The sequence below is a fragment of the Pieris brassicae genome, chromosome 14 (genome assembly GCF_905147105.1).
Source record: "Pieris brassicae chromosome 14, ilPieBrab1.1, whole genome shotgun sequence".
Lineage (NCBI taxonomy): Eukaryota > Metazoa > Arthropoda > Insecta > Lepidoptera > Pieridae > Pieris > Pieris brassicae.
The window spans coordinates 5,235,070-5,254,963 of record NC_059678.1 but is presented as its reverse complement, the minus strand read 5'-3'; the positions used below and the strand labels follow the sequence as shown (position 1 = coordinate 5,254,963).

Genomic DNA, 19,894 nt, shown 5'->3' with positions numbered 1-19,894 from the left:
TTTGTTCTAATTCTAATTTACCAATAAATCAAAATCTAAATCACTGTTTTAACTAATACACTGTCTAAGTAATATTAGTCATTAAACAGCCTGTTAATTAAATCAACGTTCTAGTAATTATTAATCAATTACTTAATATTTGATTTATAAGTAGTTAAGGGCCGGTCAAGTATTTTCAAGATTACGTCAACAGTAATTATTTACATTTTTTTACACATACTACCCACACATTGTCATTTATGAGAGCTTTGCCAACTCTCGCTGACAACAGGGTGTGTGTGTTTATGTGTGTGTGTATATGTGTGTGTATATGTGTGTATGTGGGTGTATATGTGTGTGTATATGTGTGTATGTGTGTGTATATGTGTGTGTGTATATGTGTGTGTATATGTGTGTATATATACGTGTGTGTATGTGTGTGTGTATATGTGTTATATAAAGTGTAGTAAATCTGCCTACATAGTACTTGAACAGCCCTTTATGAATAAATATTCCTTTTCTAGTAGTTGATTGTAGATAGTAAATAATGTATTAAGTGAAGTATTAAACTATAATTGGCAAATAATTTTAATTCAAATCATTAATGATACTATCTAAAATCAACTAGAATCAACGACTATCACCATAATCACAATTGTCTAATTACCACCGTTAACCGTTTGTACACTATCCATACACTTCACTTGACACTACACTATACACTAACACAATTTTAGATTTTTCTCCCTGCCAAGTGTATCTGTAACAAATTTATAATACATTAATACATTACTTCTTCATAATATTCTATGTTATTAGCTGAACTGGCAATGTATATTATTTCCAGGAAACATTCTTTCTAGTTCAAAAAATAACCTATCTACTATAATAGCAAGTAGGGGGTTTATCATTGAGGGGTGACAATTAAGGGTTGTATGTATTTTTGTATGCTGATCATACAAAATTAAAAATTAGGGCCGACACCCCTCATCACTTAGGGATTAGAATTCAAAAAATTCAAAATTCTTTATTTGTTTAGCTATATGTACTGTAATAGAATTCAGATTTAGGCCTCCCGAGTGAGTCAGAGACCTGTGACAGGGAAGCTTCGCTCTTCTTTAAATTTACAAAATTTCATCAAGGGTAACTAACTAACACAATTGGTTTAAAAACGAGGGTACTGTAAAAATAATAAATATATGAATATATTATGATGACTATGTAATGTATTTGTGAAAGACGAAACAAATGTGTGCGCGTGTTGCATGAAAAGATGGATTAAGGAAAAATTATATTAGAGGATTTAACAATGCTTCTGTTTTGTTGTAGTTAAGTGTACCGAGCCAATGGTTTAAAGTTGTTTTACATTTGTGGTATGTAAGATTATGAAAGCTAAGGGTTTCATTTAAACTATTATAGAGATAAGCTGAGCGATTGTTGTATTGATTATGTGTAAAGATAGTCTTGCAAATTGTGTGGCTAATTATATTATGTTGGGTCCTTTTTTGAGGTGTGTCTGTTCTATGTGGAGAGGTTGCATGTCTCCTAAGGACACAAGAAAGATAGTAGCCGAGGTAGTAAGGTATGTAGAGTATGGGAACAAACATGACACAACCATTTTATACATAGAGATAAATTTCAAATGTATATGTAGTGCAGCAACACACCAACACCTGACAAAAATGTGTGTGTGTGAATGTTTTATAACAATAAATCAGACTTGTATTATAAGAGTCTTATTATTTTTTGAAACACCACAAACTAGCTGCTGACTGGCAGAATCACCAGCGCTGTGAAACAACTCTGCTCCTCAGAATAATGCTGATTTTTTTTAAATCTTTGATTATTGAGTTTCTGTGTGTGTGTTTTGTTTGTAATAAATGTTATGTCTATGAATATTCCCCTGTCTCCTCGCTTCCTCTGAAAGTGGTGAAGACTTTCAAGCCCTTAATTATCATGGTGATGACCGACAGCTTTGAGACAATCCCACCACCTCGAACCTCTGATCTTAGCTGGACTCCATCTGTTACCTTAGGTCCCTCGGTGCATCCAAAACATATGTATTCACTATTTATGTGTTAGGGTTGTTAGGTTCTTAGGACTCGCCATCTCATATATTAAGTATTACTTAAGATGTCATGTGAAACATGGTGTAATTGTTACAGATCCGTACATTGTGTAAATAAACAACTTGACAATAAAAAAGAGTGTCGGAGAGTTTATTGCCAGTTCCTCTCTTCCATTCTACGGCCTCGATTTGAGAACTGGCAGCAAATGTAAAATTTTATACATAATTCTTTTTTTGACGTTCATAAGTGTACATTGTGTTACCTATATGAATAAATGACATTTGACTTTTTTCTTTTTCCCCCCTTTCTTGGCCTGCACGGTTTGTGTGTCAGCCATGCAAAAAAGTTAGGAAGTGTGTTATTAGATTTATTTTATTGGTTTGGAAATTGGATCGGAATTTGGAAAAGGATCAGAAAAATTAGGTATATAATAGACATTTGATTTGACTTTAGACTGTCTAGTACAGATTGCACACACAACATATACACAGATACTCCTGATTAACATACACACACACACATTTCACAGTCCACTGGGGACATTTGATTTGACTTTAGACTATCTAGTACAGATTGCACACACAACATATACACAGATACTCCTGATTAACATACACACACACACATTTCACAGTCCACTGGGGACATTTGATTTGACTTTAGACTGTCTAGTACAGATTGCACACACAACATATACACAGATACTCCTGATTAACATACACACACACACATTTCACAGTCCACTGGGGACATTTGATTTGACTTTAGACTATCTAGTACAGATTGCACACACAACATATACACAGATACTCCTGATTAAAACACACATTTCACAGTCCACTGCGAGCTGTACAGTTCGTATACCTGCAGGTCGGTCCGGTGGAGGCGGTCGCACCCTTAGCGGAGTGCGGCCCCCGCAGCCAAGTCCACGCACAGGACGGCCGCGGGGGCGGCGCGCCCTCAGCTTCGACGGTGCCGGCCTCCGCGACGACGCCTGTCGCGACGCACCTGACACACAAATGATTGCCAGATTATATTTAAAAAACATAGCAGTTTCATGATAGTGTTGCTAGATTAAAAATTATTAATAAAAAAATAAATCAATGGCACTACAACCTTTTTAGGTCTGGGCCTCAGATTTCTGTATCTGTTTCATGATCATTTGTTAAACTAATAGGCAAGTTGGTTCAGCCTTCTGTGCCTGACACGTGTCGACTCTTTGGGTCTAAGGCAAGCCGGTTTCCTCACGATGTTTTCCTTCACCGTTCGAGCTAATGTTAAATGCGCACATAGAAAGAAAATCCGTCTGGTGTACAGCCCGGGATCGAACCTACGACCTCAGGGATGATGACAGGCTAAAGTCAGAAGGCCAACAGTGCTCATTTATGCCAGATTAAAAATTATTAGAGCTGTTAAAAATAGCATCTTTGTCGAAATATCGCGCTAAACACGTCTTGATTGATCTAGTTCGTTGCAAACGAGGCACGGACTGTCTATGCCCGGGGAATCCCCGGTTTTACTCCATTTGTCGTCTCTCTCACACGCTTACGCCCCGCGTAATGTTTTCGATATTAAATTAAAAAATACATTCCAATAATATGACCATTATTAATTTTAATCATTAATAGTTAATTATTTTATTTTAATCAAAGTTTGTGACTGTTTATAATAATAAAAAAAAACTTTAACCAAACTGGATATATTTACCATAATTTAAATCGCATCAACAAAATGTATCGAAGCATCCCTAAAAAAATGACTTACCGGCATGGCTTCCCCATCAGCCCAGCGCTCATACGCCCTTTCGCGCTTCAACCACTCCTGGTATTTGTACCACCACTCCTCCCATTTCACGTAATCACCAAGTGATAGACCTGAAATGTTTTCAAACATTAGTTAATGGCTTTTTGACGTGACAACGTCTTGTAATTCGATGGAGCCGGCTGCACGCTGAAACCTGTCTCATGCAGCGTTACCTCGCTCTGAGGCGTTGCATTCAAGGCTTGAAGTGCAAGCAGACGCGGAACTAGCCACAAAGAGGATTGTCATAATTGTATTTATGCGTACAAATAAATGTAATTTGATCAAATCAATTGTGATTTCCATTTACCTCCTCTATATCAATACAAAATATCTAACAAACAAATAAAATTAAAATTTTCTTTTGAAAAAAGCAACTTAATATTTCATTTTCAATCCTACAACAGATAAAAAATTACAATTCCAGTGTAATCTAATTGTCAATTAAAATAAATATGATTACGAAGACTGGTCGACTGCAATGTTTCTAGATGTTTCCACTAGTTAGAGAACTTTTCAGCAGGCTGTAATATGATTTCTGACCGTTTCAGGAGAGGGTCAATCCCATGGGGAGTGTTCAAGTAATGGTTATGATGCGGGACGGGGCTTGAATTAATATATACAAATCTCCTGTCACGATGTTTGTCCGCGATGGACTCATAACTACTTAATCGATTTTAAATTAAATTGGCACACCGTGAGCAGTCTGGTCCAACTTAAGAGATAGGATAGCTTAGATCTTTAATTATAGTCGCAATTTTATTTTATTGCAAATTATTTGTCTATAATTAATTGACAGTCACAATTATCTGTTAACTCCAAAAGATTCTAACAGATGTCGATACTTTTCGACTGGATTGAGTAAGTAATCAATAGATGGCACTGCTATGGTAAACCGACAAACGTGTCATATAAGCTACAATTCAATATCATGATTACCACGTGTTATTGAGGCTACTTTTTTAATTTTTGGTGTTAGCTTAGCCAACCACGGGTTACTTAGACCGAAGTGTAAATCAAATTCAAATTATAGTGACGATAATACAGTGAAATCATTCTTTCGTGTTAAGGCTAACTAAAACCACATTAAGGAGGAACGAAGTTCGCGGGGGCAGCTAGTTGTTAATATTATTTTAGACTTTCCAGTACTTTACACCACATAATGGTAAGTTTAAGTTATAAAGAGTCACTGGGGGGGTGGTCGTTTAGTGGGGGGGGGGGGGGGTGTGTCAAGAATCTCCAAAAATTGCGTGACGTAATACTAAACGCATATTAGAACATTTGAATTTGCATATTGTATCAGCATATATATTGTTACGAGCTAGGGGATCGGATAGAAAATGCCGTGGATTTATTCAAGGGTTTATTTATTGGTAAATCAATGAGGAATTTATGGGCACAAATTAATTGCAGAGATGCACTTATAACACACAAAAACAATCACTAATTACTTCATTTATGCACACTTCACACTGTACTTTATCACTTATATTCACTTTATTCGCACTTTATCGCTTCGGTGTTTCTCTCTTGTTATCGCATTCCAAACTAAAGGCGACTAGTCGCGTTTCGGCTCGCTTATATATCCCTGGGAATAATTCTAAACAATATTCGAGAACTTTCTACGCGGGCTTGCTACTGAGTAGCGATTGCACAATTCTAGAACGTTCGCACTCTTCGTCTCTTTCGCACGTTGCTCCGTCCTTGTCGTACGGCGTTCTAGAGTGCTCAGTCTAGTTTCGAGAAAGTTCTGATCTTCTCTCTCTCTCTCTCGTATCATTTCGTCCTTGTCTCACACCTAGAAAGTTCGGTCTAGAATATTCCTTCATCAAAGGGGTATGCCTAGGCCTGAAAACGCCTGAGACCCGTCTCCTGAAAACTGCACTACTCTACTACACATGTTCTGAAACCGACTGAAAAAAGGTTTCAGCTTCCTGAAAACTAGGGTAACATTATGGAAATTACAATTTTCTAATATGTGATTGACCCTCTGCTGAAACGGTCAGAAATCATATTACAGCCTGCTGAAAAGTTCTCTAACTAGTGGAAAAATCTAGAAACATTGCAGTCGACCCGTCTTCGTAACAATATTATTGGATGAGCAAAACGTCAGAAAATTTAAAATTACGTAAAATATAATTTTTAAATAAGTTTTATTAAGTTAGTGACTGTTTTTGTGTGTTCTAAGTGCATTTCTGCGTATAATTTGTGTCATCAAATAAAGCCTTGTAAAAAATTTACGACATTTTCTATACCATATTACAATTATGAATCCAGTTAAATCAAAATTGAGACAAATATTTAATATCCGATTATAAGATTAACTATGAAAACCTCACCTCTGAGGTATCCTCGCCTCTTGTAGTAGTCATATCTGACTCTGACGTCATCCCACGAGGGTAGACCACCAGGAGCGACAGCCAACAACTCTTCTGGGTAACTCCCAATGGGAGCTGGTTCCAAACCACTGGAATGATAACTTAAAGTAAGAAAAGTAATTTACTCCTTTACACTGCTAACTTTTACTATTAGTATGATTAGATTCTTATTGACTGAGGCGCAAACTAGCTGCTGTGGTCTCTGGCAGAATGACCAGCGCTGTGGAACTACTCTGCTCCTCAGCATAATGCTGAGCTATGACCAATTACGACCACAGCACACACACAATTAATCTTTTTTCTTCATAAATTTTTCTCTCATTCTTTTTTGTCTTTGATTTTTGTTATTTTATGTGTTTCTGTGTGTGTGTGTTTTGTTTGTAATAAATGTTATGTCAATGTCTAGCAATTAATTATATATACAGTGGATGAACAGCAATCTTAAGGAATCATTATCTGTCTTGTCGAAGGCATTTTTCGTAATGATATACCGTCTGTTATTGTAGTTTAGTGTAGATTGTGTTAGAGGTACCGGCAAACTTCCTGAGCATTAAGCAGGGGAGTGGAGTAACACACACAAACACACAAACGTCAACTGATTTACCAATCACGCGATCGACATAACACTCTTCCCCGAAGTGATACCGAAAAATCGCTTCTACGCAGTTAGGGACATTTGTTCAAGAAGTTTGCCGGTATCTATGTCGTAGTAAGGTAGTTAAATTAGAGAGTTAGTTGAATCTCTAGACAGTTCGTTAAAAATCGATATTTTGATTCAAATAAAGCAGCGTCGAAAACGTTTAACTATCTGTCTGACCGAAAGCCAGCGTGTTGATTAACTTGTACTTCTAGTACTTCCTGGATTTGGTCCAGGTTTTTTTTCACTTAGGAAGGTTCTGTGGGGCTTGCTATTGTGCCTACCCACTAAAACCCCAAGGCTCCACCAACAACCGCCTCAAGCGTGCAGCGGTAAGCAGAGCCTTACCCGCATCCCAACAAGATGCCACGCCCATTGTTGGTTTGATGATACTTGACACATCAAGGATCCTTCACAGACCGAGCCATTTTTACAGATAACTAGGAAGATCGACATCCAGAACTTGCAAGGATGGATCACCATTCCTTTTGAACGCCTGAACACCTGCTTCTTCCAACTTTTTAGGTGGCGAGGATTTTGTGGGCGTGTCACAAGATCTGCCCAACCTGACTCCACCATCCAGTTGCCTTCGAATCATTCATCCGCTCTAGACCAAACTTAGGCATTCCCTTCGTATGCTCGTCTCCTGTTTTAACCAACTCTGCTCTTATTAGTGTAGATATTTTCCATACTTACGGTAGATCATCATCAGGCCTTTCCCCGGGACTCAAGGACCTGGGTCTGGCGTCTCTCGGGGCCGGGTCGATGTGGACATCGAGACCCGCTTCGCGTCTCGTTATTCTCATATTCATGTTTTCCACTCGAGCTGATCTCGCAGCGGACCACTGCGCCATCTTGCCGAAACGCTCGGATAGTGTAAGCCTATAAAAAAAGATTTCTTAGTATATAGAACAGTCAAACCGCCCATGGAGACTTAATGCTAGAGGGCTGCGAGTGCGTTGCCGGCCTTTATAGAATTGGTTATTATAGACCAGAGGTAAAACGGGCTGGAGGTTCATCTGATGTTAAGTGATACCGTTTGTGGATGCCCTCGATACTAATGAGTCTCGTGTGCGTTGCCGGCTTTTTAATAATTGATTATTACAGACCAGAAGGAAAACGGGCAGGAGACTCATCTGATGTTAAGTGATAACGCCTATGAATACTCTCGATACTAAACAGTCTCGAGTCCGTTGCCGGCTTTTTAAGAATTGGTACTTATAGAACAGGGACAAGTAGTCAGGAGTCTCATCTGATATTACGTGATACCGCTCAATACGACACTTTCAATGCTAGAGTCGCGAGTGCGTTGCCGGCCTTTTATGAATTAGTACGTATAGAACGGGCACCAAACGGGCAGGAAGCTCATCTGATGTTAAGTGATACCCATGGACACTCAAAGGCAACGGGGTCGCGAGTGCGCTGTCGGCCTTTTTTAGTTACATAAAAGTCTCCTTTGTGAGGTTAGGTAGTATGTCCAAGCATAGGTAACAATGTTTTTGAACCCACCTCTGTGGTGGAGGGGAAGCACTTGCATCACTTTCGGAGTCAGAATCGCTGTCAGCCAGAGCGGCGGCAATGGCTGCCGGCGAGACCCCGCGCTCGGGTCTGTCCGGCCTCTCTCGACGTCTCTCGCCCTCCCTTTTTATTTGGGCCGGGGGTATAGGCGGGGTGGGACGCACTGCCAGCTGGGAGCGTTGCCATTCCAACACCTGAAATTTTTAAGGGTTTTTAAAAGCAGGTTGAGCTAGTTGCTCCAGCTAGTTTTTCCAGTTTCCTTCATTGTACCGTTACCTGGTAGTCAACTAGAAAACCAGAAAGCGACCAAAAAATTATGAGGTATCATCACCTAATTGCCTATAATAATAAAAACCACACAATTACTTACATAAAAATAGCCCTGCAAAGTCATTTATAACTCTTGTGAAACCTTATGGTCCAAATACTCTCCCTGAATGACACCAATATCACATTCCCCTTGAAAGCATTACACAAGATCTATAACTACTGGGAAAATTTATATATTTGGAAACAAAACACATACAAACAATAAAAAAAGTTAAGACATTGCATGTATCCACAAATAGTTTCAATAAAAAAAATGTGATACCGATTACAAAATTTATAAAACTGGACAACGACAAACATACCTGTATCAATAATAAAGAAGTAAAAATATAAATACATGTCAACGAGGCATGGAATGGCATGCTAAACATTAAAAAGGTAGACATGATAAGACACATAAAAATAAGATCAGAGACCAAAGCAATTGATGCACCAAGCCATGCCAAAAAACTGAAGTGGAAGTGAGCGGGGCACAAATAGCTCGAGACAGAGAACGATGGCAATCCTTGGAGGTGGCCTTTAATGGAGAAGGTTCCTGATACATACTAAGTGGTACAAATATTTACTAACATAGGTTAACCAGATATAAGTGGACCGGGAAATAATGTAAGGCTTAAAATAAATAATAAAGATACAAGGATTAGGGGATTTACAGTTGTTTGAAATTATTTTTAAATGAAGCAGTCGAGGAGTGTGAAAAAGGGTCGATGTGATTGACAGAATCTAAAGCAAAACACATGTGAAGAGGCTCAAGGAACTCAATGTTGGTTCTGAAAGTCGGAAGGTTAATAGTTCTGTGGGAGGATAAACGTAGAGACCTGGCAGGGACATTGTATTGGAATATACACTCACAGCCTTGTTGGAAACTATTATGGGCTGAACTCGTGTAGATTATATCTGATAAGTTTTCATCCTTATAACTCTCCGAGTAATTTTGGAACATATCTCCAAATACATCACATATGTTCAGCTAAACGGTATCATCAAATAGATACTGATAAACTGAACTGGTAGTGTCTTTTTTGAAGGTACAAAAAATAAGTTAAAATTAACAACATACATTATTAATATTTATTTTGAGACTATTACCTTTTCCTCTCGAGTACGCTTACTGGCTTCCCTGGCTTTGAGAAGTTCTCGAGTTGGTAGAACCACTGCCCCACTGGAACCAGACGGACGCTTCGATGGTGACGGTAGAACTCTGAAAATATATGTGTAAATTGTATATAAATTCCAAAAATATTCTGTTATTTACCAAAAGAATTAAAAGATCTTCCGACTAGACTTTTGGAAAAAAATTGATTACTCAATAAACGTTTATTGTCGTGAGACACTGTAGTTGATAAAAAATTAATAACGTTCGATATGTATGATACAAATAATATAAGATTTCAATTCATATGACTAATAATGTAAAACTATTTTAAATACAAATTTAAAGAAAAATTGTGTGTGGCAGAATATGTCTTTATTGATGAAACGATACAAACAAATTTTCAAGAGATTTTGAGTTTTTTTTTATTAAAATAAAATAGGGGGTAAACGGGCAGGAGGCTCACCTGATGTTAAGTGATACCGCAATGGGTTACAAAAATTATTTCAATATCCTTGTTTCTTAGAAGATGCTGGAAAAGTTTTAAAAGAAAAGGTCCTAATGAGCGTCTGATAATAATAAATTATTGCAAGAATATGGTACAAAAATGTGTACGGGAACGTTCAAGTATTACGTAACGAATGGGGGGGGGGGGGGGTGGGTGTACTCTTGTAAAACGTCACGATGGTAATGGTAAGTTTTAGGTATAAAGAGTCACTGGGGGGGTGGACACGAAACGTTTTACTATTGGATACAGAAAAAGTTACGGTGCGTTTCAATAAACCCACCAGCACCCCCCCCCCCCCCTTCGTTACGTAATACTTGAACGCTCCCTTACACATTTTTGTACCATATTCTTGCAATGAATTATTATTATTATCAGACGCCTACTAGGACCTGCTTTCTTCTTTAAAAACTTTTCCAGCATCTTTTAATAAATAAGGCTATTAAAAAATAAATTGTATTGTTTCATTGATGTTGTTATGTATGAGTTTATATAAATTGATATATATATATAACGAAGAATCTTGACAAAATACAAAAATAACATTGAAAGGATACGACATCAGACATAAAACTATATATATATATTTATATATATATATAGTTTTGGTACATAAATATATAGATAGACACTAATACTTGCTTTCTTTAATGATAAGCCCATCAGCAAACGTACCCAGCTCCTGATAAGTACTATATAATCCTTAATGATCAAGAAGTCAAGAAGTCTGTTTATCTTGGAAAATGCTGTTAATTTTGAACGTTGGGAAATCAGTACAGCTGTTAGTTAAGCGATCACAATCTTTATCTATAATTAAGCAATACTCACGGAGGCTTTACACCTGGTGGTGGTTTTGGTGGAGCGGTCTTCTTGTTCTTGGCCGAACAGACAGAACAGGATTCGTCAGAGCAACTGCTCGCTGATGACCCCGAAGATGACTGTAAATTAAACATAATTTTCAATCAATATCATTTAACTTATATTATATATAGGTACATGTTGTATAGGTGGATAACTATTTTTTGTATAGTATAGAGCAAACGAAAGCCTACTGGATGCCCATAAGGGGCAGTCATAGCAGCCCATGGAAACCTATTATAGCGGGTGCGTTGCCGGCCTTTGCGGGAGGAGTATCCTCTTTCTATTGTTAAAAGCTTCGAGCAGAAGATGCTGTAGTTCTCTTCAAGGTTTTTTTGGTGATACAACTAGAAAGTTGATTCTAGAATATTCCTTAATCAAAAAGGAGCACCAATCCAGGACTTAACCAGTCCTGAAAACGGATTTCCTTAAAATGTTACCCGACTACTTGTTGTTGTTCCAAATCAAACTGAAGAACGTTTCCTCAATTTGATAACAAAAAAAGTGTCTTGTGCAGCGAACCGTGAAAGACTTCAGCCATCAAGGTGATGGTGATTCATCCAATCATGTTGAAATAAACTTGAATTGATTTGGATAGATTTTAGTATCTATGAAATTTGTGGACAAAGACAAAAATCATCACATGTGCACATGGGCATGTGTAATATTGTTAAAATGTTGGTTTATAAAATCCCTTCCTTAATTAGCTTTTTAAAATTCTTGCCTCAAGCCATACATACAGTTAATACCTTTCTAGGGTCAGGTGGGCTGGGCGGCCTATTCCTGGGCGGGGGTGGAGGTCTAGCCCGCTTGGGCCTGGCTGGGATGGGGCTCCGTCGACGGGGACTTCGCACTGGGCTGCTGCGTCTGAAACACAATTCAACATGAAAATATTTTTGTTATCATAAACAAAAAAAAAACAACGGTACCAGATTTGAACCCTGGCTAATACCAGAGATTGTTGGATATGGATCCGAGATATATTCTCTGTATTTAACATATTGTTTATGATTTGATAGATAAATAGAAAAAAAAACTTAGCAGAGCAAGTCCACCCTGAATAGCGGTGACTTTTGGAGATGAATCTCATTAACTACCCGATCAAACGTTTTACAAAAATCCAAATGATACCGCTTTTCAATATATCAAGAATGGTTTCATCCAATGAGATTTGTATTAACTGATCTATGTGGAATACAGGCGTCTTGGGACGGAGTAATGTGTGATTAGAATTCAGCTAGCATTTCAAACACCTTCGCTAGCATACACAGTATCGCAATAGGCGAAAATTATACGACTGCTTCTACAACTACTTTATTATAGGAACTGGGGTCACGGGGGTCGGCATATAACCAACGACCTTAGAGATGAGAGTCGCCAGCTGAAGCCACTACAATAGGCCGCAACTCAACATCAAGTCATTACAGTTAGGGATTGCAATCCTGAACTGTTTTGCTGGATTCACTTGGTTACAGCGGGATACCTTTATAGCTTTTTTATGAAATTCAAAATAATAAACTTTATTATTGTTCTAATCAACTTTTTATTAAAAATACAAAATTTTTTTAACCAATTCACCAATTCAGCTAAAAATATTAATATTTGGTATAACTTTGTACTATACTAGTTAATTAAAAATATTAATTATAATCTTTGTCTGAGGTGATACTTATAATCTGTCTTTTGTATTCACAAAGAGCATCATATTAATTTAGTTTAGTTTACAAACAGTCTTTTAATTCTTCTTACTAAATAATCCTTTACATCTCCTCTTTTTGAAAATATGATCTTAAAAAACAAATGACATTTATGGTTTTATCTCCCAACCTACTCTTCTTAAAGAGTTACATCTCTATCAGCCTCTACACGGCATGGGGTGATAGTTAATAAATAGTCATGCAAGAAAACCTAATATTTTCCCTCCACTCCATCGGTTTCAAATGCTGCCATTTCTTACTTTAATATTTTGTCAATTTTCTCTTCTGTAGTTTGTCTGTTAGTGTAATTTTATCGTCTTGATTTAGCTGCATTATTAATTACACTTGTAAAGTTAAATTATTATTCAGATATTGTTGGCTATTATCTGCATCTAGATCTACGACATCCAAAAGTTCTATATTCTCAGCGTCGTCTTTGATGACTCTGGATTCAATCTTTTTCATTTCTTGCCCTAAATTATTCTTGTTTGGCATTTCAAATGTAGGATTGGGCGTTTTCAATTCCAAAACAAAATGTTGAACTGCAACGTCGCTCGTAAAACGCGTTGTTGCACCGGCTAATGCTGATGCAAGATATTGCGGGATCCAGCAGATCCTTAAATTCAGCTGGATTCTGCTGGATCGCGGATCCCAATTTGCTGCTAAATCCCCAATTACAGTAAAAACTCACCTAACGGGACTTCTACGCGGAGACCGCCTAGGGCTTCGGCGTATTGACCGTGAGCGCGATTTCCGCGGCGACCGGCGTACAGGCGACCGTGACCGACGAATGGGTGACCGTGATCTGCGGATAGGCGAGCGACGTACCGGTGACCTTGACCGGCGCGTTACGGGCGAACGTGATCGACGGCCGACTGGCGATCTGTAATTTAAAAAATACATTGGCATTATAATTTGTATTATTAGAATTTCATGTGTATCCTTTTATTTATTTGTCATCGTCTATCCTTTTCTACCGCGTTAAATCTGTATTTAAAATTATGAATTTATATGTCTGTCTCTTTTTAGTGTCACTTTTTCGTTTCATTGGCTTACAAACTTTAATAATTCTACATTTTTATCAAAATTACGTAAGAAGTGAAACTTCTTTATGACCTTATTTTTCGAAAAACGATCTACTATATGCAACATTACAGAAATTGGTTAAATAAAGTTAAATTAGATAAATTTTAACAAAAGGCTTTTATTATCATAGACAATGTTACTACTAAGATTATTACAAAATTTCATTAATTGTAATAGAATTATTACCAACATTGTTATCGTTATTATATATTATTGTTATTAATGGCCTCGAATCTCTTCAAATCAACCGTGGTAGGGACAAGAAAAAGATGGCGCGTAACGGGAAAACGTGACGCGTAACCCAAAAATGTGACGGTATTTTTTTCCAACACCTATAAAGTTTCACTCAAAAAAAAATTTAGTAAATAAAATACTAATATTGAAAAATAATTACCTAGAACGTCTCGGAGATCTGGGCGAACCACCTCCTTCGAGATACAGCTGCTTGTATCCAGTGTGTCGCCATCTACAAAGTTAAAGGAACTAATCAACATCCACGTGTGTTAGAACCCAGATAGGATTAAAATTTCCTCATCATTGTCGACATGAAGTTTCTGTCTTAACATTCGCTCAAACGGTGAAGGTTTTCCTTGTGAGGAAACCGGCTTGGATAAGACCTACACCTACTTGCCTATCACATTGACATATAGATATAACATTTATTACAAATAAAACACACACAGAAACACATAAAATAACAATAATCAAAGACAAAAAAGAATGAGAGAAAAATTTATAAAGAAAAAGTTTAATTGTGTAATGCGTGTGTGCTGTGGTCGTAATTGGCCCTGGCCCAGCATTATGCTGAGGAGCAGAGTTGTTCCACAGCGCTGGTCATTCTGCCAGAGACCACAGCAGCTAGTTTGCGGCTCAGTCGCAAAATATAATAAGAATCAAATACTCAGTAGAAACAAATAATAATAATAGTAAAAGTTAGCAGTGTAAGTAATGAAGTGTTGTGTAAATTAAATAACATTAAAAATACGATTAATTGTTAAGAAGCATTATAAATATTTTTGGGCTGATTAAAAACTATATTACGCGAGATTTTTGTTAAGTAGATGTTTTTTTTTATATAATTGCGACGAAAATTTGATTTTAGTTGAAGATTTTTCAACGGAGCAAGGATATTATTACAACATTTTGTCGCGCTATATCTAAAACTGGTGATGCTGGGGCGAGCTCCCCGAGATTGTTTCCCGAGAGCGAGATTGTTTAGTATAATATAATAATAATAACTTTCTTTCCAACTACTAACCGACGTGAGACTTATCTTAAATTATCGTGATTTATGTGTCTTTTTACATTCAATTTTTATTGTATCATCTTTTAGTTTGTTTTTTTTTATGTTCCTGTTTAGTTTTTGTCTTAATAACTCTGAATAACATGTATTTTTGCACTACTTGCCTATCTTATGTAATTTAATATATTTTTTTACTCTCAGTGGTTGCCTGGAAGAGATCGCTCGAAAGTCATAAGGCCGCCAGTTGCCCTCCTTTTGATTGAATTATGTTCAATTTTTTTTATTTTCTGTAGTGTAACGAAGTGTTAATAAATAATACTAATAATTAATCGGCAAGCCGGTTGGTTTTTGTTATACAGCTTGTCCTCGGAGTTAGGCCTCCTCTAAGGGCTTCCACTCTTATCTGATTCTAGCTTTACGCATCCACATAGGACCAGCAACTTTTCGCACATCTTCACATATTTTCATTTGCCTTCCACGTTTTCTTTTGTTATGGCGAGGATGCCATTTCGTAATTTTATTCGTCCATTTATCTTTATATTAAGAAAATACTTTTTAAACGGATTGAAGCTATGCATTATCTTAATATATATAAATCTCCTGTCACGATGTTTGTCCGCGATGGACTCCTAAACTACTTAATCGATTTTAAATTAAATTGGCACACCGTGAGCAGTCTGGTCCAACTTAAGAGATAGGATAGCTTAGATCTTTAATTATAGTCGCAATTTTATTTTATTGCAAATTAATTGACAGTCACAATTATCTGTTAACTCCAAAAGATTCTAACAGATGTCGATACTTTTCGACTGGATTGAGTAAGTAATCAATAGATGGCACTGCTATGGTAAACCGACAAACGTGTCATATAAGCTACAATTCAATATCATGATTACCACGTGTTATTGAGGCTACTTTTTTAATGTTTAATGTTAGCATAGCCAACCATGTGTTACTTAGACCGAAGTGTAAATCAAATTCAAATTATAGTGACGATAATACAGTGAAATTATTCTTTCGTGTCACGGTATTAAGGCGAACTAAAACCATATTAAGGAGGAACGAAGTTCGCGGGGGCAGCTAGTTAATCTATATATTAATATAGAATACACCGTGAGTCATTTCTGCAAAAACCCTTCATCTTTTAGTCGATACCAACTCCGGGGAAATAAATACAGATAACACAACTTTCTCTACAGCTGTCATGCTTTGACATTCAACACCTTTTGTCTTCAGACGTCGGAAAAAAATTAAAAATTATGTAAAATAATTATAAGATTATACTGATATATGTATCAATCCGTTTAAAAAGTGTTTTCTTAATGTGTAAAAGTTATGTTAACAAAAGACAATACTATCTTTATATTCTCTCATGTGTCCTGTTTTTTAAACATTGTCTTGACCTTCTAGTCTTACCCTATCTTTTATATCAGACCTAGAACACTCCTCGTTGTTTAGTATTTACTACATCAAATAACAAACATGCCAAATACAATTTTTGACGATCTCATCATGAGACAGATACTGAAATTTTAGGGCCTATCTGTAAACACCTCCCACAATTGTTTCCACATCACTCTATCCTTGGCAGACCTTCTCCGTCCTTTTGGTAGCCCATCCTCCAATCTTTCAATTTGACCTCCTCGTTCTCATTCCCATACCATTCTATTACATCCTAAGTCCATTTTTCTTTGTTATTCCTCATTATATGTCTTGTCCAGTTCCATTTAGGTTTTCTTATTTTTTGTGAAACATCACTGACTTGGGTTTTTTCTTATTTTTGAAGTTGTCCATAGTCCTATATTAAGCATGCTTCTTTCCATGCTGCATTGACAAACTACTAGTGCTTGCAGTACTTATAAAGAGCTAAATATATTCGGTAGTGGGCTGATCAATGTCAAGAAACCCATTGTTATGTAAACTTACTAGTAATATCTAAAATAGAAAGTGTGTGTGTGTGTTATTATTGTGTGACATTTATGTATACCACACCTGTCATGAATTAGAAAGCTTTTAACTTATACTGTAGCCTTATATATGTTATGAACGTTAATAAATAAATAACATAAAACATTTGTTTCATAGCACTCCTTTCACTCCGCATAACCAATACCTGAACCCCTCTGACGCAACACTGTTATAAAAGGAAATGGACAACAGATACCAGGGTTTTGATCGGATACCTCACATTGGACCGGTCAGTTCTCAATTAGGAATAAGTCTATAATATAGATTGATGTGCATCTCATATCAAGCAAATTCAATTCTTATTTAGTTAAGTCTTAATTATTGTAGTTATTTAAAAACATTTTGTATTTTTTTGGGATTCACCGCTGGCCCTCACTTGATTTGTTAATAAATAATATAAAGTGTTGTGTAAAGTAAATTTTGCATGAAAAATGTTTTAAATTAATAAAATTATTATTGTGAAGTGAATAAAAGTACTATCTACAACTAACCTAACAAAGTCTGTAATGTTAATAAAAACTATAAATCACCTGTTAGGATCCTTCTCCTCCACCTGCAACAGTTTTCTATCCCAGCTGCCAGGTGAGGCCTGTCTGGCTCTCTTCATGACATTGTCAATCTCCTTGCGGCGACCAGCAGGATTTGATGGATCTGTTCGAATTTATTAATAATTGAGAAAAAGGTCTGTGAAGTTGATCATTGAATACTTAGAGTAAGATTTTCTATCAAGTCACAATGCGTGTTCCATAAAAAAATTAACAATGGATAAACAATTTTCTGACTGTATACATTATTGCTTTCCTTTAAATACAATACAAATTAATACCAAACAAATATTACCAGTGATCTTAGCATGCTGTGGATTCCTGTCCATATGTAGTCTGTTCTTAGAAGCGGCTTCCGCAGCGCGGGACACCGATCCGTTACGTCGGGACGACATTCTGCAATTATTTGTCTCGTCTTAAATTGTATGTAGTTTATTATTTTAAAAAATTATAAAAGTGACATAGGTGTTCTCTAGTAGGGACATGAAGCCAGCGCTTTTCAACAAGTCTATACAAAAAATCACCAATAGAATGCTACATTTTTCCTGAGAAACACAGTCTATATTTATTCCCTAACATTTTGAAAATGTCTTGTCGTGCAACTCTTATCTATTAAAATTTATAATCACTATTAAATAGACAATACCACTTTAAGAATGGTTTAAAGAATGTATAGTTTAACTCTTATAAGAATTAATGAGTTAGGTCAACAAACACAAAATACAACACACAGAAATAATATTACCTCTTGCAATTACACACCTATTACTGAAAAAAATACTGTGCTGTAACTTTAAATTTTTTATTGTATAACCTGATCCTATTATTTATTATACTGTTCCCAAGCTTTTTTAAATCTAGTTATATATATATATTATGAATATGTGTATTTAATAACAAAAATTTACAATATAAGATGTTTAGAACTAACAATTAATTTATTTAAGACTTTATTGGTACTTGGAATAAAATAATAAGATTTTTACAATTTGTAGTTTAAAATATAGCCAAATGGATTACACTTTATGTTTAATTTAACTATTAGTATTTTCATCTACATACATACACTATAAATGGTTTCTAGGATAACTATCAGTTATTACAGGGGTTCAATTAAAAGGTGAAATGTCAATAATTTGAAGTAACCTATATACCCAGGTCAATGACCCCTACAACGAACAGTCATGAGATGTAAACACCTAATAAATTAAATACAATTTAATTAGTAATGAATTGAAACCACTAACGAAATACTCACTCAAAATCTATAATTATTACTTTCCCAAGATGGCGGGTATCGATCGCTTCGAGCCACTCACCTAAAACTCATGAAAAGCTTACCTAGGGTACTCCGACTTTTCTAACTGGAGCTAGGGCTCCTAACGCGTGCGCGGCTTGACGCGGAGGGGCAAAGCCCCAGGGCTCGTGCAGCGGCGTAACACGGCGAAACGCGAACGCCAACCCCGCCGCTGCAACCCAATCGACATACTTAGAAACACGACAACGCGACGCGACGGAATCGTGATTTCCGCGGAACAATCGCGCGTACGGATATTGGCCACGCCAGGTGAACATGCAACCTTCGGGCCTACGCGACGGCGGCCTCGCGATATAGGCCAAACGATGACGAATCACCTCCTGGGTATCCCTTGTGGCATCCATAGTGCTATGTAATCCTGGCGTAGACAAATCTAAATCCACCTTAAACTATCACAATACAAAGTTACGAACCAGTAAAACACCAAAACTTTCACAGATGTTCAATGATGATAAGCCGATGGTCACTCAGTAAAACTCACGACACTCCTTTCTCGAAGCATCGGCCATTTTGTGCATATTGGATTTTGTTGATTTCATAAATTTTAATTTTGACGGATGACATTTTAGTTGATCAGTTGACAACCAGCTTGACAGTAAGCATTGACAGCTTTTATCACTATCAATTGTCACATTTGTTATTTATTCTTCAACGCCAAATTAAAAATATATATAATTATTAATTACTTAATATATATAAAGAAAACTACACTATCAAATAATGACTTTGGATATACCTGTATAGACCGAGTTTTAATTTTAACAGTTACATGGGTAAAACTAAGATATAGAGATTTTTTTATAATTTTTGTTCACCGTTTGCTATTTGATTTGGATCTTCAAAACTATTGTTCAATTCGAAATATGTAGT

At 36.5% G+C, this 19,894-nt stretch overlaps 1 protein-coding gene across 4 annotated transcripts; it reads right to left on the bottom strand.

Moving 5' to 3' along the window:
- Window positions 1-367: 367 nt before the first annotated feature.
- On the bottom strand, window positions 368-19,540 carry LOC123718122 (serine/arginine repetitive matrix protein 1). 4 transcript variants are annotated; one of them, XM_045674517.1, is made up of 15 exons: window positions 19,438-19,540; window positions 19,048-19,175; window positions 18,002-18,102; window positions 17,692-17,812; window positions 14,345-14,416; window positions 13,556-13,747; window positions 11,908-12,034; window positions 11,138-11,247; window positions 9,801-9,912; window positions 8,373-8,575; window positions 7,560-7,745; window positions 6,188-6,315; window positions 3,813-3,922; window positions 2,913-3,056; window positions 368-739 (listed from the first exon to the last, which is right to left on the bottom strand). In XM_045674517.1, the coding sequence occupies exons 3-14, from the start codon at window positions 18,099-18,101 to the stop codon at window positions 3,009-3,011; spliced, it is 1,509 nt and encodes a 502-aa protein (XP_045530473.1). In that variant the 5' UTR covers window position 18,102; window positions 19,048-19,175; window positions 19,438-19,540; the 3' UTR covers window positions 368-739; window positions 2,913-3,008. The 4 variants fall into 4 exon arrangements, with proteins under 4 accessions (XP_045530473.1, XP_045530474.1, XP_045530476.1 ...); XM_045674518.1 differs by having other exon boundaries at window positions 19,048-19,532; XM_045674520.1 differs by having other exon boundaries at window positions 11,917-12,034; window positions 19,048-19,525.
- Window positions 19,541-19,894: the final 354 nt, after the last annotated feature.

What these genes read in the sequence shown, in the direction of transcription:
- LOC123718122 (XM_045674517.1), bottom strand. Translation starts at nt 18,101, where the DNA reads ATGTCGTCCCGACGTAACGGATCGGTGTCCCGCGCTGCGGAAGCCGCT. An exon ending in ACCCTAGAAAGGTATTAACT is followed by an intron (nt 11,248 to 11,907) that starts GTATGTATGGCT and finishes TTTAATTTACAG; the next exon opens with TCATCTTCGGGGTCATCAGC. An exon ending in AGCGTACTCGAGAGGAAAAG is followed by an intron (nt 8,576 to 9,800) that starts GTAATAGTCTCA and finishes TAAAAATTTCAG; the next exon opens with GTGTTGGAATGGCAACGCTC.